The 19,513-nt window shown below is 41.1% G+C and overlaps 1 protein-coding gene across 5 annotated transcripts in view; it reads left to right on the plus strand.

Moving 5' to 3' along the window:
- Positions 1-19,513, plus strand: part of SPATA6 (spermatogenesis associated 6) — a 67,583-nt gene that overhangs the window by 37,619 nt on the left and 10,451 nt on the right. For 4 of the 5 annotated variants that reach the window (XR_007775411.1, XM_050961718.1, XM_050961717.1 and 1 more), the window contains 2 exons: positions 1,252-1,433; positions 15,061-15,160. The exons of the other annotated variant lie outside the window; for it this stretch is intronic. Coding sequence is in view for 3 of the 4 variants with exons in the window: in XM_050961718.1 (XP_050817675.1) it covers positions 1,252-1,433; positions 15,061-15,160 (282 nt within the window). In the remaining variant the exon portion in view is untranslated. The remainder of the gene's footprint in view (positions 1-1,251; positions 1,434-15,060; positions 15,161-19,513) is intronic. 5 annotated transcript variants of the gene reach the window in all.

Consider the following 19,513-nt stretch of genomic DNA (forward strand, 5'->3'; position numbering starts at 1 on the left):
CCTTTCAGAGGGTTTCCTGCCTAGCATGAAGAATCCCATGGCATACTGAGTTCCTGTACAGGCGTGGTGTAAAATAAGAAATCAATTTTTTTTCTCCCACAGGAGACAGGAAGCTTTAAAGGGCCAATGGCTTAAAGCTTTAGTCAAGGTTACATTTGAATAAGGCTATGATGAATCTCTCTGTAGGAATATATGAGAACAGATCGAATTTTGATCTAAAATGCTATTTTTGTATAAGTGGGCATGGCAAACAAGATGAGACGTGGCCTGTTCCCCATAGCTGGAAAACGTACATCCTTATCCTGCCCCACATATTTGTCATGGAGCCTTTTTTGGTGTCTCTGCCATGTCCAAAGATCTCCCTTATGGGGCTGAAGCAGTATCTAGAGATCAAGAATTTGGCCCTAGTTGATGGGACCAGCAGGGAGTGAGATGCTGGATCAAGATGGCAGAATAGTAAAGGTTCGTCACAGTAGGACACCTTTCTGTGAAACTTAAGGAATATAGCAACCCTTCTAATCCCGTTGCATTGCTTACACATTTTTCATTAGCAGCAAACCCCATTACTCAAGTGTGCAAGGTGTAACTTGCCTTAGCCTTTTACAAGTTTAGAGAGAAAACCCATGCAAAATGCACTGTATGGGTGTATTATTCAGTTTTTTAAAGGGTCATAACTTGGGCAAATAGAGAACACTTCCAGTGGAAATCTCCAAAGTCTCTTTTCACTAGAAACCTGCAAGGCGCTTTCTTCAGTGAGGGCTGTTTCGGATTTTTGCCTCTAATTTTTTTCAGCTCTGTAGCTGATCCAAAAAAACTGCAAAAAATTCTTTTATAATGGGGAAAATGTTGTCTCCCTCCGGACCACCATCTTGTTTGATAATCCAATATAGCTGAAGAGCTTTTGCTGAAACTAAAAAGTCCCTGTGCAGAAACCAATCCTGAAAAATTTCAGCCCGAAAGGTGAAAACTTCAAAAAGATATCAGTGACTGAAAACAGGGGGTTAACCTGGAATGCACTCTTAATTATGGGGGGTGCTGCCGTTCCCACTCGTACGTTATATGCAAATCTCTGTAAATAATTGTCTTATGAGTATTGCTTAATACAGACAAGTCTAATTTTTAAACTCTTTGTTTTACATACAGAAAAAGTGGAAAGTGTACATCTCTGCTCCCCGTTAGCTTATGCACAGGCATAGCCAAGGCACTTCTTATATATTGTTTGAAGTTCTGCTGCTGTTTTTTCTCTGACAGATTATCAGGTCTCATCATGGGAAAGACTTAGATGGCTCTTCTGACAGCTGTGATGAGCACCCGATCTCGGGTACTGCTACTAGGCAATTTCATTCTACTAGTTCATTAATACGTCCAGCACCCTCCTCATTGCAGAAACATTCCACAAGTCCTGTACTAAACCGTTCTTCTCTTAGAGAAAGGTAAAGGCTTGTTTTCATTTGTTGTCTGTGAAATTTTAGAAGAATTGGCAATAGTGAATAACAGTTATGTTTGCATAACTGTAGGTTGACTGTTTGGGGTTATACAGGCTAAAATGACTGTGGATTTCCTGTTACTTTATGTAGTCATTTGAACTGTCGTCAAAGGATCACAGGTATAAAACTTAGGATGTCAATCTTCTCTCATCTGCATTAGTACAGCCCAACTGACACATGTCCAAAATCACGGCAATAAAAATCTCTTCTCCAATTGCATGTTTTGAATATTTGGTATAACTCAGTCCAAGTTTTGACTCTGAAAGTCTATTATATATCTCAAGCAAAAGGCTAATATTCCAAAGACTAACTTAAACATCAGGAACTTAAATGTGGTGATTGCATTGGTAAAGTATTCTGAAGGTGTTTTCAACTTTTTACTTCTGATTGTTTTTCAACCCCAATATTTGTTTGTTTTTGTGTCTAATACAGTTACAGCTTCTTTGTGTATATATAGAAACTTTACTTTAGGGTTTTCTTTTAAAATATGTACAAATATAGTTTTAATGGGGCATATGTGGGCTGGATTTTAAATCCTTGTGAGAGTTTAAGTTGGTGTCCCCTTACTATTGACCTCTACCTGACACTTTTACAGCGTTCTGAATACTGTAACTGAGAGATGAATGTGTGTTGATGTTTCTCTTTTTTCTCCTTGTTTATTTGATAACTCTCTGTGTGTAATTAAGGTCACTATGCCACCCTAACCGATTTTACCCCCTATTCTTTTGTGTGGGTCTTTCACAGGCAGTAGACAGGAGAGAGCAACACTTTGAAATCAACCTTTAGCTTTTTTATGCATAGTACTCAGCTTTGCCAGTCCAGCTCAAAATCAGGTCAACATTTTTACTGTTTCACTTTACAGGTCTTTCCCCAGCAGAGATTCAGAATTGTGTCCAATGATGTCGTGTTCCATTCCTATCAGTAGGGGGGACCAGTGTTGTTAATAAATACCCACTGTTTCCTTACTTGAGATCCAAGACTTTTTAAAAAATGTAAATGTTTAAAAGAAATCTTTTGGCAGAAGCAAAATCATAAAATAAGAAAGCAAAGAGGCAGGAGCAATGAAAACGTAGTCTAAATCTGACCTTAATATTAGTATTGCTAAACATACTAAGGTTTTAACAGAATATATACTATAAGTTACATTTGAAATTGGCAAAGATGTAGCCAGGGTCAGCTTTTCGAAATGTATTAAAATACCATTGTTCAAATCACCTAACTCTGTAGAACGTCAGTATTGCTGAAAGCATAACACAATGCATCTAGACGAGAATGGAGCCTAGGCTATATAATGCTAGTCAGCAAATAGCAACAACAAAACTTTGCTAAATAGGTGTGAAGTGAGTATCCTTCATGATATTACTTCCCCAGAGCCCCACTGTTCCTGTTTCTTGCATAACTATGCAGTCCCAGAACCTTTTTGAGCAAAATATGGGAAGGAGTGGGGAGAGGGTTTGCATAATTCCCATGAATCCTGCATTGCATAGCCCAACGATATAAATACTGGGCCCTTTCTAATAGTCCCTCGGTTCCTGCCTGCCAGCCAGAGTGGTCGTAAAACTGCTCCCTTTTTCTGTTTGATAAATAAATCAAATAGTAAATAGTTAGATTGTTGGGCTAAGGCTGAAAAGTGTGCTTGTTATTTTAAAGTTTTGTCTGTTTTATTTTTCTCAATTTTTAGGTCGCTTTGTGTCATTGTCTTAGAGAGGTCTAAGACAATGGGTTTAAGACAGGAGTGGGCAAACTTGACCTGAGGGCCACATCAGGTTTCTGAAATTGTATGGCGGGCCAGTTAGGGGAGGCTGTGCCAGGCGTGGCCCGGCTCCCACCTCCTATCTAACTTCCCCACTTCTCGCCCCCTGATGGCCCCCCCGACTCCAGCCCCATCCAACCCCACTTGTTCCCTGTTCTCTGACTGTCCCCAGACCCCTCACCCCGCGACTGCTCCCTGCTGCCCCATCCAACCCCCCTCTCATTCTTGACTGCCTCCATCCCCTGGAATTCTGCCCCATCCACCCCTCCCTGTCCCCGATCACCCCCAGAACTCCTGCCCCTGACTGCCCCCCTGCTGCCCCATCCAACCCTCACTCCTTCCTGACTGCTCCCCTGGAACCTCTGCCCCCATTCAACCCCCCTGTTCCCTGCCCTCTGACTGCCCCGACCCCTATCCACACCTCTGCTCCCTGACCACCACCACCCCAAACTCCCCTTCCCTCTATCTAATCCCTCCACTCCGTGCCCTCTTACCCCACTGCCTGGAGCACCGGTGGCTGGTGCCGCTACAGCCATGCCGCCTGGAGCACCGGTGGCTGGCGCCGTTACAGCCATGCTGCCCAGAGCACCAGGACAGGGAGTGGCGCCGCCCGGCTGGAGTCAGCCACACCACCGCGCAGCACAGAGACCGGGTCAGACCACGGCTCTGCAGCTGCGCTGCCCCAGGAGCTCACAGCCCTGTGGCCCAGAGCATTGTGCTGCCAGCGCAGTGAGCTGAGGCTGTAGGGGAGGGGCCGGGGGCTAGCCTCCCAGGCCAGGAGATCAGGGGAAGGGCAGGAGGGTCCCGCGAGCCATAGTTGGCCCACCTCTGGTTTAAGAGGTGGTGTTCTTTCCTCAGATCTGCTTTATATAGATCTGTAATGTGCCCTTTATACCTTGGGGAAGTGCATTCTGCTAAGCAGGGATAGACCATTATTTTTTGTCAAGGTATAGTCAAGGTCCAGACTCCAGAGAAAATAATAATTAAAAAATGATAATAAGTAAACGAACAAATTTTGGGGGTCCACTCAAAAGTACTTGGCAGTCTGGATTTGGCCTGCAGTCTGCCTGTTGACTACCCCTCCGCTAAAGGCTGTGAGTCTCGAAAAGGGCCCAAAAGCATTGTAAGACTTTGGTCCAGAACTTGCTTTTGAAAGAGGCTCCAGCAGTGTGCATGTCCAGGTGGTTTTCTCCTATGAAAGTATCTCTCTTCCCCCTGCCCCCACCATCTCCCCAAGCACAAGTAATTTGGCAGCTAAGCCTTGCTAGATGATAAAGCTTGATGGAAAATCTCAAACTGAAATCATCCCCTTGTTTGGGATTCCTTTACAAGCATTGAAATGGGTTCCACCAGCTAAAGATCTAAGTTCTTTGGTTGGAGCTGAGAAAAGAATGCACAGTCATGATACTTGGTCATTTCTGGTGTGCTGAGAGACAAATTGGGCTTTGAGAATCATGCATCCAGTTTGAAGTAATCCTTTTTTACACCTACAACTGGCAGGTGTGAAAACTCCCTAACTGCTATTTTCAGTCTGAAAGATGTGGAGCATCATGAGTGGTCACTCCTGCCCTCAGGTGCTTGTGTGATTCCTGCCAGGGGGGATCGCTGGAACATGGATTCATTTGCTACAAGTCAGAACAACAAACCACAATCAGGTTTGCTTGAGAACAGTCAAAGATCTATGTGTAGGACTCCTTTCTTTTGCATTGCCAAGAGAGTCTCCTTTTCCTCCTTTCTTCTGTTTTCTCTCATTTCCAGAGTACTGGGAAAGTTTTGGCAGCATAGAGTTGGATGATCTTAGTTAATCCAATATGGGTCCAGTTGATCATGTGTGTCCTGGCTCCATTGAAATCTATGGAAGTTTTGCCTTCGATTTCAATGGAGTCATGCTTTCATCCCAGGTTCTTGGCTTCTAGTTTTGTCCCCAGGTTGTTTATTCACTCTCTGCCTGAGTCAAGATCCCCTGTCCCAGCAGGGTAATGCATCCGGACTTCAAGGTCCTTCGTCTCATGTTATAAAGATGTCTTAGAATGGAGTCCAGAAAGCCACCTCCACTAGAAAGCAGAATGCTGGTAAATATAACTGTTTTTAAAAGTTTGCTCACCGTAGAGGCTGTGACCTGGTTTCCTGTCCGGTTCCAATTTATTTAGACTTTCTTCTCTCTCTGTTATCAAAGCTGTTCTTAGGTAAGCATCTGCAGTTTCCATCTGCTATTACTGCTTATGTTGGCCCTGAACCTAATCCTGTGAAAAGGTGCTCTGGCTTTGTCTGTTCTCCGGTGAAAAACTTCTTTAAAAGTCATACAAACTTGTACAGTCCTATTCAGGAACCTACTCAACTTTGGGACTTGGTATTAAGTAAACTCATGGGAGGATGTTTGAGCTTTTAGGGTCTTGCTCTCATCATTGCTTTTCAGTGAAGATCTCCTATTTTGTCACAGTTGACTTGGCCAGGAGGGTTTGAGTTACAGGCCTTGATGATCTATCACCTTATACCGTATTCCACTACTTTACCCTAATCTAGACTAATTTATATCTGACTTTTCATCTCAATCACTGATATCTCTGTCTGTCTCTTTCACAATGCCCCATTATGATGCTGAGGAGGTGAAGTTGAACACCATGGATATCAAGAGCACTGGCTTCTAGTTAAACAGGACTAAGCCATTTCAGAAGTCAGACAATTTATGGTCTCTGGAGAAGAATTTGAGGATCAACCACCTGAGCTCAAAGACTGTGTCAATGGATAAGAAAATGCATCCAGTTATGATATGTGTACCAAGTGTGCCTGAATTCTTAAGGGTTCGATCAACAAGGGCATTGCAAAATTGATGGTGTATACATGCAGTGTACCCTTATATGAAATTTGTGGGACTGCTACCTAGAGGTCAGTTCACACCTATGAATCACTGTTTTCTTGACACCGCAGCCAGAGCAAATGATGCTATTAAAGGACATTATTTAAGACTCCCCTCCTTAGAAGGTGATTGGCTAGCCTTCATGCTTTAAATTAAACAAGTTTACTTCTCAGCAAGTTTCAGAGTAGGAGCCGCGTTAGTCTGTATCCGTAAAAAGAACAGGAGTCCTTGTAGCACCTTAGAGACTAACAAAATTATCAGCAAGAGCTCCTGTTCTCTGTGTGCCTCCATAGAGCTACCTCTTTTCTGGTTCAGAGCCCAGCTCTATACAGGGCTTCTAGGGGTGGAAAGGAACTGAGGGACCATTAGAAGGGATGATGCATTCCCTGTCTACAGAATTTAGCACTCGAGGAATTGAATGCACCCACCAGCTACTGCTGAAAACAATTATGTACTGCTATAGTATGAGTCTTAGTACTTGTCTACACTTTTAAAAAAAAAAATGTGGTCATTGTAGCTATTCCTTCACAGTTAAACCAGCAAAATCAGTATAATCTGGGAGCAGCGATATCAGTATAAAGGTGCTTATACCACTATAGTTTCTTGTGATTTGGAAACTGAGATCAGCTATGTACTATAAACCATATAGCTTTTATTGGTATAGCTATATCTACAGGAGGGCTTTTACTGCCATGTCAGCTAAAAAAAATCACACCTCTTACTGACATAACTATGCCAGTAAGACCAATCCTTACAGCATCTCTCTGTGTTGGCAATACATGCTGAGAACAGGTTATTTTTGGTAAGTAGCCACTTCCTATCCTTTAACTGGGAATAAAGTTATTTCTTCTGGTTACCATGAGTATTGCAAAGATACAAAGTATCCAAGTTCTATCTATTTTAGAATTAAGTGTACCTGTATTTTGTTTTTCTGGATGATCTGATCTCATGTTACATGGGTAGTTTCTCAACGATTCTTTTAGCTGCTTGTCTGGTTATAGTTATCTAAGGAGTTATTTCTTTTTTTTTTCTTTTTCTGTCTTGCAATAGAGCTCTCCAGTTGTGAATCTGCTACTACAGTACTTTATTGATTTCTGTTCTGTGATTGTTTGTCCTTCCATGTAGTTTCTTCTCAGCATGAAGTTTCTGCTTTGAAGTTGATAAATTCTTCATGGAGGCCACGTGCACACATTTACACACACAGTTGGAAGGTTTGCTGGTGGGGAAGGGTTTATACCTGATGCAAACGTTTTGCAGTAAGCTTTGCGTTAACTCTGCTATCCAAGATGGTGTAGGTTTTCTTGCTATGTGCAAATGAATGTTTGGATTGTCTGATATTTGAAAATACCTATTTATTATAAAGTTGAGCATTGTAAGCTGGTGTTTAAATAGTATACACACATCTGTTTGAATTTCTAGTAGTCTGTTTCATCCTAGTGGATGTCTGAGAATTGTATTCATTTGTATTATAACACCCAGACTTGATACTTTTTTTGAGCTAAGGTAAATGTTGTCTGTTAGCATGACTTTAAAAAAAATCCTTACCTCATAAAAGAAAATAAATGTCTTTAGTCACATTCCAAGGGAAAATAGTTTTGTACCTTAGATCATACTTGACATAGCATCTTTGAAATGAATGATGAGAACTTCTCTGATCTGGCTTTTTCTAGGTCACTGAGCTATACTTTCAAAGTGTTTATACAATCTATTGGAATCAATAAACAATTTAAACTGATGTAACTGCAGAATGTTTGCAAGTCCCAGGGAAAATTGGAAGTATGACAAAATACAGCTATAGAAGTTTATCAGGGCAAACAGCCATTGAAATGAAATGACTTTTCCTCCAACATTGCAATAGAATACTGACACCTTATTCACATAAATAAGTAGCTAGTGGTTTTTAAAATGCATTATAGTGGTTTTGTGCAACTGAAAATCCTTTATTTATATTTTAAGAAGCTGTGCTCTGAAAGCCATTTTATAAAATATCTCCAATAGGAGTTATCACATCATTAGCTGGTTTCAATTTAGATTATGGGTGTTACATTTTCTGGCATCATTTTATTTTTGGATGAGTTTTGATTGGTGTAAATATTAACATTGACTTAAAATGTGGATTAGGCTTTATAGTTATTACTGAAATTAGACAGTAAAGATACTGGCAAAACTAATTAAAAAGGAGCTGATACTGTTTTAATCATACTTAAGGTTTTGATTTTTGTAAATTAAGTTCAGGGCTTATGTGATCAACAAACATTTCTTATACCACAGTGCAGACTAGTGGATTGTTCAGTAATGCCACTGACGAAATGCATATAGCTTTTGCACTAAATACATAGTCTTTTGCTATGGTATATGGATACATCTCATGTGTGTGACTAAAATAGCAAATATGGTTTTATATTTTCCAAGATAAAGCATCTGACCCCAATGGATATTTATAAACATAAAATCAGTAACAGTGCTTTGAAATCCTCCAAACAAACTTTAGCCACTTTATTTCCTATTTCAAAAAAGCAAATACTATAAATTACAGCAACATGTCTGACCTCTGTTTCCAGTATTAAACAACACAAGCAAATCTGACAAACTGAAATTGCTGCATTCATGAGACACAGTGCCATGCTCTCATGGACTGTTTCATTTGTGGCAATAGGAGCTGGCACACTTGAATTGCTTGCAAATCTACATTTTTTACATGCACAAGTTCAGCACCAATTTACCCAGTGCTAGGGTTTGAAATTAGTGACCAGAAGTTGGAAGATCACATTACTAACCCTGCTCTTTTTTTTTTTCTGGGATGGGGGAAGGAGGAAGTTTATTTCATTCTTACCTGCTCTAATGTCAGAGCATTTCAGCAGAGCTGCAGGTTTCTAGCAATTTATTGGATAATAATACAATGTATTCCTTCTAATGTTCAGACCTAATTCAGTTATATGACGAAAATGCAGAATCTAGCCCTCTCACTCATAATTTCTCTGATATCAGATCAGTTAAGAAAAGTCAACAGCCCATTCTGCCTTTTTCTAAGAATGGTTATTGAAAATCTGTTACTCTGACAAGATTTGTTTTGTTTTTAGATTCTTTGTGGAGAACAAGAGTCATTTGAACTACTCATACACACTGCTAGGTTTTAAAGTAACTGTAACCATTCCAGAAAAAGACATTGTCTTGCTTAATGAAAAAAAATCTGCTCAGTGATGGTCAAAGAGCAAACAAAATCTTAAACTATATAAGGAATCTGAAAACATGCCGATATATAAATCAGTGATAACCCTCACCTGGATGACTGTGTGAATTCTATGCATTCTCTCTCCAAAGGGAGATAGTAGAAACAGGAGGGGGTCAAAAATGGATGACAAATGATTTAGATGCATGGAAATATTGTGTAGGAGGATAGGTTGAAAAGATTGGGACTGTTTACAGGGAAGATATGGAGGCATATCAAATAATGAATAGTTTAGAACGGGTAAAATGGAGGAAAGAACAGGAATCTTGAAGTAGAACACTTATGGAATAACCTGCCCGTATTTGGAGTTGCTCAGTTAAAGGTTGGTTATTCTCTGAAGCAAGAGAACCTAAAGCTTCTGATGTGATCTAAACTCTCATTGTCATCTTTCTTGCCACATCCCTTTTGGGGGTTGACGGTTTTGAGTCTTCTTCCAGGACTCATGATCATACATGAGGCTGTTGTGCAGATTGGCCTTTCTGAGGTCTATTGATATCTGGTCAATGTGCAGTGCCTATAGTCTTCCCCTGGATCATCATCTGTGCAGAACCCTGAAAGAGCCATCTTACTGATGTAGCTGTCTGATCTCTGCTTGATATGCCCATACCAATGTAGACCAGCCTCCCTCAACTTGTCTTCTCTTGGAGAAACCCACATTAGGCTCCTTACAACCTCATTTTGTTTCCTTTCATAGAATGTCCAACCATTTCATAGAATCTTAGGGTTGGAAGAGACCTCAGGAGGTCATCCGATCCAATCCCCTGTTCAAAGCAGGACCAACACCAACTAAATCATCCCAGCCAAAGCTTTGTCAAGCGGGGCCTTAAAAACCTCTAAGGATGGAGATTCCGCTAAGTAACCCATTCCAGTGCTTCAACACCCTGCTTGTGAAATAGATTTTCCTAATATCCAACCTAGACCTCCCTCACTGTAACTTGAGGCCATTGTTTCTTGTTCTGTCTTTGACCATCTCAGTGTCTTAATTTCTGTGGTGGAGAGCATACTGATTTCCTTTCTTGTGGCTGGCCGAGGCTCTGTCCCATATGTTAAGATGAATCGAATTACAGTTTTAGATACTCTGCCTTTTAACATTATTGAGGTCAGCTGCTGCCACTTGCACCACAGAGCTTTAGGGTAGTGGCAGGCATTACTCAGGGGGGAATCATCATCCTAGGAACGACCATACTGGGTCAGGCCAATGGTCCAGCTAGCCCACTATCCTGTTTTCCAACAGTAGCCAGTGCCAGGTGCTTCAGAGGAATGAACAGAACAGGCAGTCATGGAGTGTTCCATCCCATTTTTCATTCCCAGCATTTGGCAGTCAGAGGCTAGGGACACTCAGAGCATGGGCTTGCCTCCCTGACCATCATGTCCAATAGCCATTGATGCACCTATCCTCCAGGAACTTGTCTAATTCTTTTTTGAACCCTGTTATAGTTTTAGCCTTCACAACATCCACTGGCATTGAGTTCCCCAGGTTTACTCTGCATTGTGTGAAGAATTACTTTCTTTTTTTTGTTTTTAAAGCTGCTGCCTATTAATTCCATGGCGTGACCCCTGGTTTTTGTGTTATCATGAGCCATTGATCCTAGATATTTAATCACTTTCACTCTTCTAAGCTCTCTGCATATATAATCTTTGAAGGAGGAGGACTCACCAGAAATTATCCTAGCCTTGATCTTATCAACATTCACTTGAAGTGCAACCACTCAAAACATGTTGCCATTGTTCAGAGCTGGCTTGCAGAGTCTCTCAATCTTTCACATATATCACTAAGTCATCAGCAAACAGCAGGTTCCAAGGCATCTCCCTTTGTATATTCTCACTTGTCACATCTGTGACAACCACAAACATAAAGGGGCTCAAAACTGACCTGTGTCATAGGCCAACATTTACTGGAAAATCTCTACTGTGGCCCCATTCAATTTGACTATGGTAGTCACTCTGTCATACGTATCCTGGATAAGACAGGGTATCCTTCTGGGACACCCTTCTTTTACACACTATACTGAACTGTTTCTTATAGTACATGATTATACGCCAAGACCAGACTCAATTGCCATCTTTTTTTCTCTGAACTTCTCCGTGGGGATTCATAGTGCACATATGGCATCAATTGTGCTCCTTCCTGGCATGAATCCAGCCTGATCCTTCCAAATTTCAAGCATTCCACATAGACACTTTTCAATAATCTTCTTCCATACTTTCACAGCAGGTGATATCCGCTTAATTGGTTGATAATTAGCACACAATGTAATATCTCCTTTATGTTTAAAAATAGGCACCTCAAAGCTTTCACGCCATTCATCCAGCATTTTCCCTTTCTTAAGAATATAATTAAACAAATGTATAAGATACTTTCCATTCCCAGTGATTTCATTTCACCCACTAATACTTCATCTGGCCCAAGTACTTTGCCCTTTTTCATTTTCTTAAGGGCCTCTGTAGCCTCTTCCTTCTGTATGCAATCTATCAGACCCTGATTCAGCATACATGTTCTTAGTTCCTCCCTTGGGTTCTCCTCATTCATCACTCTTTCACAGTAATCACTCCAAACTTTATTGATTAAGGAATATTGCAAATAAATGGAGAATTATTCATTTCTAGTGTAAGCAAACTTGTTCACGTCTCTCAACATTTTCTCTCTTGCTTTGGCAGGTCTTTTGATGAACTTCTCTCCCTCATGTCCTCCTAGTTGGTTATATCACACATCACAGGCCACACTTTTAGCCCCCACAACACTTGTTTTGGCTGCTTTGTTTGCCTCCATGTATGCCATCTTATCTCTCCTCAAGCCACTGACCAAACATTTTGTTTTTGAAGGTTACTCTTTTTCACCCCCAACAGATTCTTTAACTTGAGGAGTCCACCACCCAAATCTCCCTTCATATCCTTTTTGGCATTGGTTTCATCATTTCTAGGACTTCATGTGCCATTTCTAACAGTTTGCTTTCACTGGAATCAGTTGTCCTCCACTCATCCCGGTGTGTAGTCAGGAAGTCTATGCATTACTCTTTGTTTGAAGGTTTTCTCATTCCCATCTTTAAATTGGCATCATTTAGGCCTCACTGGTGCCCAGGGGGCTCAGACATTTCTGCCTTCTGGAGTCCATAAGGAGAAGGCTGTGCTGTCTGACAGTGCGCCCTCTGGGTATTACCTTACCATTATTTGTGATCTATCTAAGAAATCAGTTTGGGACTTATCCTCCACTGGCACAAGTTATGAGATGGCTTTCCCTCTTCTGCAAGTGCAGTCACCAATTACAATGCTAGACAAGTCTGTAGAACCTTTTCCTCCCTTAAAAGTTCATGGTTTCAGTGCCTTATGGCTTGCTTCATATCCAGCCTTGTCAGTTCAAATGTGTGCATTTTGGATCTGTTTCAGCAAATGTTTTCTCATTGGGTGGTATGTTTCCAATAAGGCACAGCAACTCCTCGAGAAACTTCTCCTTTGATCCTCTCCTAACTGTGGTGCACATCAACTTAATATAGATAATGACATCTTCCCAACACAATTTAACATCCATTAGTCAGTCCAACCTTCTGGTAATCTCTATCATATGCCTGTGAATGGTTTCATCTGGAACAACTTCCAACACTATTTCAGGAAGTTTAATTCCCTGAGTAATGAATTTTGTAACCATCCACCAGCATCTTGGCATCTACAACTTTCCCTATGATCTCTTGTATACGTGTCATGTTAACATTCGCCTCATTTTCAGACCTCTCTTAGTTCCAGATTTCCTCCAGTGAATGTTCTACGTTCCAACTTGCACGTCTGCTTACTCGCTTGCTTCTTTAACTTTTTAGCAGCCTTTTCCCAGTTACAGTAGTCAAACAAGGGTTCTGTACGTAGCTTGCAGGGAACATCTTAGCTCTTTGGGGTACTTGACATAGATGTCAGTTCACATGAGCTTGTCTGGTGGATGAGCTTTGTAGCTCAGCTATCCAAACCTGCGACCTTTGGCTTGAAATTGGAGTTTCCCTTCTCCTAGGTGAGCTGCCTAGCAAGGGTGACAAGCTCCACCTGCCCTGGAAATACCTTTTGGGTGTTTTTATAAACATATTTAATCATCATCAGTTTAACCTTCCTTCTTTGCAAACTCTTGGTCAGCAACTGTGCCTGAGTAATCAATAATAATTATAGGCTGGGCTGGTAGCCCTGCCTATTATTAAGGTTGCCCAACATGTCCCATAAGACACTATTTTCAGTAATTTATAACTTTACCAGAATTCAACTGTTTGGGCTGAAATTTTCCACGCTGGGTGTGTGCCTCAGGCTGATTTTGGTTTTGAAAATTTCAGCAAAAATGATTCTCTCGGTTCTGAGAAAGAGGCTAGTGAAAGGTACATTTTGTCCATGTTTAAGAATTCAAGTGCCCTTTTCTTTAAACAGCCCTAGCATCTCTGTGCTTTTGAGCAGGGACTTGAAATTTCTCAGGTTATGGCCCTGTGTTGTCCACATTAAAATCGCCCCAAATTTGGCCAAATTGTAAGCCATTGAAAAATTGCACACATGCTCAGTAGAGACTTCTTAAACTGGGACTTGCTGGACAAAGAGACTGGAGCTAGGAGTGAGTGTGAGTGGATGCTGGGGAAAGTAATGGGGGAGGAGGCATGGGGAAGACTGATGGAATGAGGAGCCTGAGAGTAGAGACTGGGAGCTACTGTGTGGGGAGCAGAGAGAGAGCTCAGACATGGAGCCGGAAAGGGGGAAGTGGAGCTGGCTGGGCAGGTGACGGCTTGGGAGGAGAGATCTGTGAAACCTGCTGGCAAAGGTCCCATACCGCTCTCCTGCTGGTCCACACAGAGGTTGACAACTTACTGTTGCTATCAGTTACTCCATTAGCTCAAGTAGCAGGGGACTGTGTAGTGGATCTAAAGGTTCCATCCCTGCTAATATGATGCAACATGGTAGAATCCTGGGGTTTTTTAGTTGGCTATTTTAAAAATCGAGGAAATTACACACAGAAAAACTGTTAAAAGTACATTTTTGAAATTGTGGCTATATTTTCCCAATGCCCTCCTTCGAAAGGGTTCTTTAGCTCAGTGATACTCAGACTGAGGCTCAGGAGCTGCAAGTGGCTCGTTGCAGCACACGATATTAAAACGCTGTGTGATTTAATTATTAACCAATCAGGATGCTTTTTCTATGTTATTAACTGATTGACCAAGTATTATTATTTTATCAACTGCAGTCATTTTGCTGTGAGAATATTATATACACCTCTACCCTGATATAATGCTGTCCTCGGGAGCCAAAAAATCTTACCGTGTTATAGGTGAAACCGCATTATATCAAACTTGCTTTGATCCGCAGGAGTGTGCAGTCCAGCCCCTTCCCTCCCCCCGGAGTAGAGGGTGTGTGTGTGTGTGTGTGTGTGTGTGTGTGTGTGTGTGTGTATATACACACATACATATATATAATATGCTAAGTATTTCCCCTGTTGTACTGCTTAAATATGAATATATAGTAAATGAAACAATGAATTCACACTTCTATGGCTCTTTTGGGTAATGTTGCTGGCTAATTTGGCTCCTGAATACCACCAAGGTCTGAGTATCACTACTTTAGCTCTATCTCAGAGGAGAAAGAGATGATTGAACTTTAACTGTCTATACATTCCAAATAGAAAGTAATAATTTGTGTTTCTTAATTTAAAAAAACTTCACAGCAAAAAGTGTGGCCGTCTTTAAACTAAGGATATTTCTTATTTTTTCCCCCTTTCCTACAGATTTAACTTTGGTTGGTCTACACCAGCAAATGGAGAAGAAATCCATAAACGAGTGAAAAACATTTTAAGGACACACAGTGCTAGGCAAAGGCTAACATTTGTAAGTTTTATGTTTATAAGCTAAAAACATTATTTGCCACAAAATATTTAAGGAAAAAATTGTGCCTCCTGTAGGTTTTGTGTAATAAAAGGTTTCTTTTCTGTGGAAGTCATGGACAGTGTGGAAGGCACTATGCAGCCTTTATGGATGAGGTTGTGGGTAACTCCCTCACAGAGCATTGCGGGATAGTGACATTGTGTTAATCTTTACATTTCTCTCTCCTGCTCCAATTTAAAATAAACTTAGTAGAAATGTATTATGTGACTTCAGAAAGCTTAATTCCCAAGTGCCTGAATGTCACCTAGCCGGAGATGCTGTATTCAGCTGTTTTGTACAGGTATCTTTATTCCTCAGATGCATGTTATTTTTTCTTCATTACCTGACCTTCTATGAATGGTGGAGGAAGAGTGTGCTCTTTATTTAAATAAGAAGTTTATGCCCTAGATCAGCATATTTCATTCTTCTCTCAGTTAGAACTTAAGGGCATGTGTAGTCAGATAAGTGAACCCATATTCCAGTGTGTCTGAGTCCTGGAAACATAGACAGAGATTTTTTAAAAAGTTAAGCTTCTACAGCCATAAAAACAATTCTGCTCTTAAAATGATTTTGTAAAATTGGCATAATGAGATTCCATTTTTGTGTCTTGGTGACTCTAGGTCAAATCAATTTACAAGTAAAAAGGTTTTATCATAATTTCCTAACTCAAACTGGAATCTGAAAGTCAGTATGTGTTCATTCTGGCTCATGGTCCCCCAACAATAATTCTGTAGCTGAAATGCAATTAACAGTGCTGCTGATCTGTAACCTAGGCTGGAATCCAAGTCACTCTCCTATAGCTGTGTTGGATAGTCAGCAGTAATGAGAGTAAAAACACTAGTAAAACTCAAATTGGAACAGATCTACACAGTAGTGATAATACTTAAGTGTTTTCATCCATGGAACTTAAAGGGTTTACGAAAGAGAGCTAGTGTTAGAGAGGGGGAAACTGAGGTGCAGAACGGTGAAGTGACTTGCTCAGGTCACCCAGTAGGTCAGTGGCACACCTGGGAATAGAAACTGATCTCCTAACTAGTTGTGCCACCCTATCCTAAGACAAGAAGGACTCTCTTCTTTTTTCATAACATTCTTCAGAGTAGAACTGCACTTAAAAAGACCTCAAATCTATGTAGCCAGAAATCTCTTTAGTCTGAACCTATTTCCTGAAGTTTCAAGTTGCTTAAGTTCATCTATGTCCTTTTGTGCTCTGTTGACAGGTTAAACAGTATGACAATCTGTTAACACTTTTGTGATGTTCCATTTAGTCCGATAATTCTCTTCTTGAAGCTCTACCATTGTATGGGGTGAATACTGCAGAGAATTTCCCTTCGTGAGATCTCTTATCTCCAAAGCACAGACTTCTCTTGTCGCTCCACCTGTGCATGCAACATAGCTGAGGGTGAGCAAAGCATGTTATATGCCATACCAGCTTACTGCAGCACTGAGTATCTTAAACCATTCTTTACTGAGAACTTCACAAATACATCTTCAGCACTCTGGCACAAATAGCAATTATACCTGTACTCAGGTTTCACTGTGTGTATGGATAGATTAATGGAGTATGGAAAAAAACAAGATACAGTACACTGAATTGGAAGACCAGGGACAAGGAGGCGTTATCAGTCCTTTCAAAGGTTGATTTGAGATGTTGGTTCTATCACACTTTTTTTTGTCACTGAACATGAGAACAAGCCTCCTTCCTTCCCTCATCTTTATCCTCTACATTCTCTCAATATTAAAACATTCCCTTGTTTTTCTCCCATCATGAAAATCTTACAGAATCCCAAGTACTGTATCATACTTTCCCTCCTCTCTTGATCATATGGACAATTCCTTCCTACCAACTCTCTCTTTGACACCTTATAGACTAGCTTTCTGTAGAGTCAAGTGGCAAAACCACTCTTGCTAAAGAAACCCATGATAATATCTTGGCAAGATCTAATGGTTTTAGCTCTCTCTTCACCTTTGAAAGGACTGATAATGCCTCCTTGTCCTTGGTCTTCCAATTCAATGTACCATGTCTTGGTTTTTCTCCTTCCTTTCTAATTAGCTCTATAGTCTATGGCACTATCTTCTCCTCCTCTCCCTCTTTGTCAGAGTTCCTGGGACTCCATTCTTGGCTCTTATCCTCCCATTCTCTCTGGGTCATCTCATCCATAACTATCTTTACAGTAGTAGTTATCCATAAATCTACTTCTCTGCTTCTTATCGTTACTTCCAATTCTGCATCATGCTGCTACCTCTGATTCACGATAGTGATCCCAGTCTTGGCTGTTCTTCTACCCGCCATTGTCTTTGCTTTTTCCTGAATTGGTTCGTGCCACCACTATTTTTCCTGTATTACAGGCTCTCATGCCTAGTGTCATTTTTGATTAGTCTTTGATTCTTCCATCATGGCCAAACCATTGCCAAAACTTGTCATTTCCTTTTTTACAATACTTCCAAAATTAGTCTCTTCTTTTCACACCCACTGCCAAGGTGATAGTCCATGCTCTAGTAACTTCCTCTCTAGGTTACTGTTCCTCATTGGCCTTCCCCTCTTCTCTTCCTTTTTTAGTGCATCCAAAATGTATCTAAGATCCGCATGTTGTCAGAGCTCTCCATAGCTCCACTCTACCTTTATACTTTCCCTCATCTCTACCCCCAACCCAGCCTCCTCACTATGTTCTGCCATACTTCCTGTTTAACTTTCCCTGGTCTCCTTTTCCCATGCTCTTTTCATGTTTCCCCGGCATCGCACTCCCAAGTTCCATGCAGCCTTTCTGGGCACATCTACACTGCCAGTTGGCCTGTGCCTAGTGGCTTCGGACCATGTGGCTCAGCACCTGCTGGCTCTGGATTGTGTGACTCAGTCCCTTAGCCCAAATCAGTAAGCATGGGCCAGCCATGGGTGTTTAATTGTAGTGTAGACATACCCTCTGAGAGCGATGCTTGTTCTGTGAAGTGTATCTTTAGCACCTTCTACCAGCTGTTTGCTATATTGTGCCTGCTCTGACTTTAGACTGTTGGATTTTCATATTGACTGAAAGATACAGTTTGACACTAATGATGCTATAGATGACTTCTTTACATGACGGGATGAGAATGAATTCTTACTGATTAGCTTAAAATCACATCCATGAGCTCCTGTGACTTCTCTTTTGGAGGAAGGACAACAATTTTGACTTTCCAAATTATTAATCTACGAGTTTATTTACAAAACTAGATGTACGCACAGACTGAAATTCTTGTCAAATGAAAAATATTCAGTTTGAATCCCCAGATTAACAGTATAGACGGTAACTAAAATTCATATAATTGATACGTTTGTACCCACCCATTCATATTCAGGTATGAGAACCTAGTCTCCCAATCTGATTTTTCTGTCAACTGTTGGCTATTTTTCAAAGCTATTAGAGAGACTTTGTGGGGTGGGGGGGGCGTTAAGACTGTTTGACTAAATGTAAGTGAAGATGCTGTACCTTCCCTAAATTGTACATGAATTTCATGACCTTGTGTGAAGTGCCCTGCGGCCTGTTAAATACAAGATGTTTGTAACATTTTTCTGTGTTCTAGGCACTGAAAAGCAGGTACAGCTCAGGTCAGTCTCTTCTGATGTGCCAAGGAATTTAGGATGGTAAATTGAATTTTGTGACGGTCCAGCACCTATATGTAATGAAAGTTTGCACAGCCTAAACCAGCTCCAATAGTCCTTGACTGTATCTCCTGAACACCAGACCATGACTCTAAGGCCTGGTCTACGCTACGCGTTTAAACCGAATTTAGCAGCGTTAAACCGATTTAACCCTGCACCCGTCCACACAACGAGGCCCTTAATATCGATATAAAGGGCTGTTTAAACGGATTTCGGTACTCATCACCAACAAGAGGAGTAGCGCTGAAATCGGTATTGCCATGTCGGATTAGGGTTAGTGTGGCCGCAAATCGACGGTATTGGCCTCTGGGTGGTATCCCACAGTTCACCATTGTGACCGCTCTGGAAAGCAATCTGAACTCAGATGCACTGGCCAGCTAGACAGGAAAAGCCTCGCGAACTTTTGAATTGCATTTCCTGTTTGTCCAGCTTGGAGCTCTGATCAGCACGGGTGGCGATACAGTCCCAAATCCAAAAAGAGCTCCAGCATGGACTGTACAGGAGATACTGGATCTGATCGCTGTATGGGGAGACAAATCTGTTCTATCACAGCTCCATTACAGAAGACGAAATGCCAAAGCATTTGAAAAAAATCTCCAGGCTATGATACAGAGTCCACAGCACCGTGCTGTGTGACAAGCTTAACGGAAAGCCAAAGAATCAAATGGATGCTCATGGAAGAA

This window comes from Gopherus flavomarginatus, chromosome 7 (assembly GCF_025201925.1).
Source record: "Gopherus flavomarginatus isolate rGopFla2 chromosome 7, rGopFla2.mat.asm, whole genome shotgun sequence".
Classification (NCBI taxonomy): domain Eukaryota; kingdom Metazoa; phylum Chordata; order Testudines; family Testudinidae; genus Gopherus; species Gopherus flavomarginatus.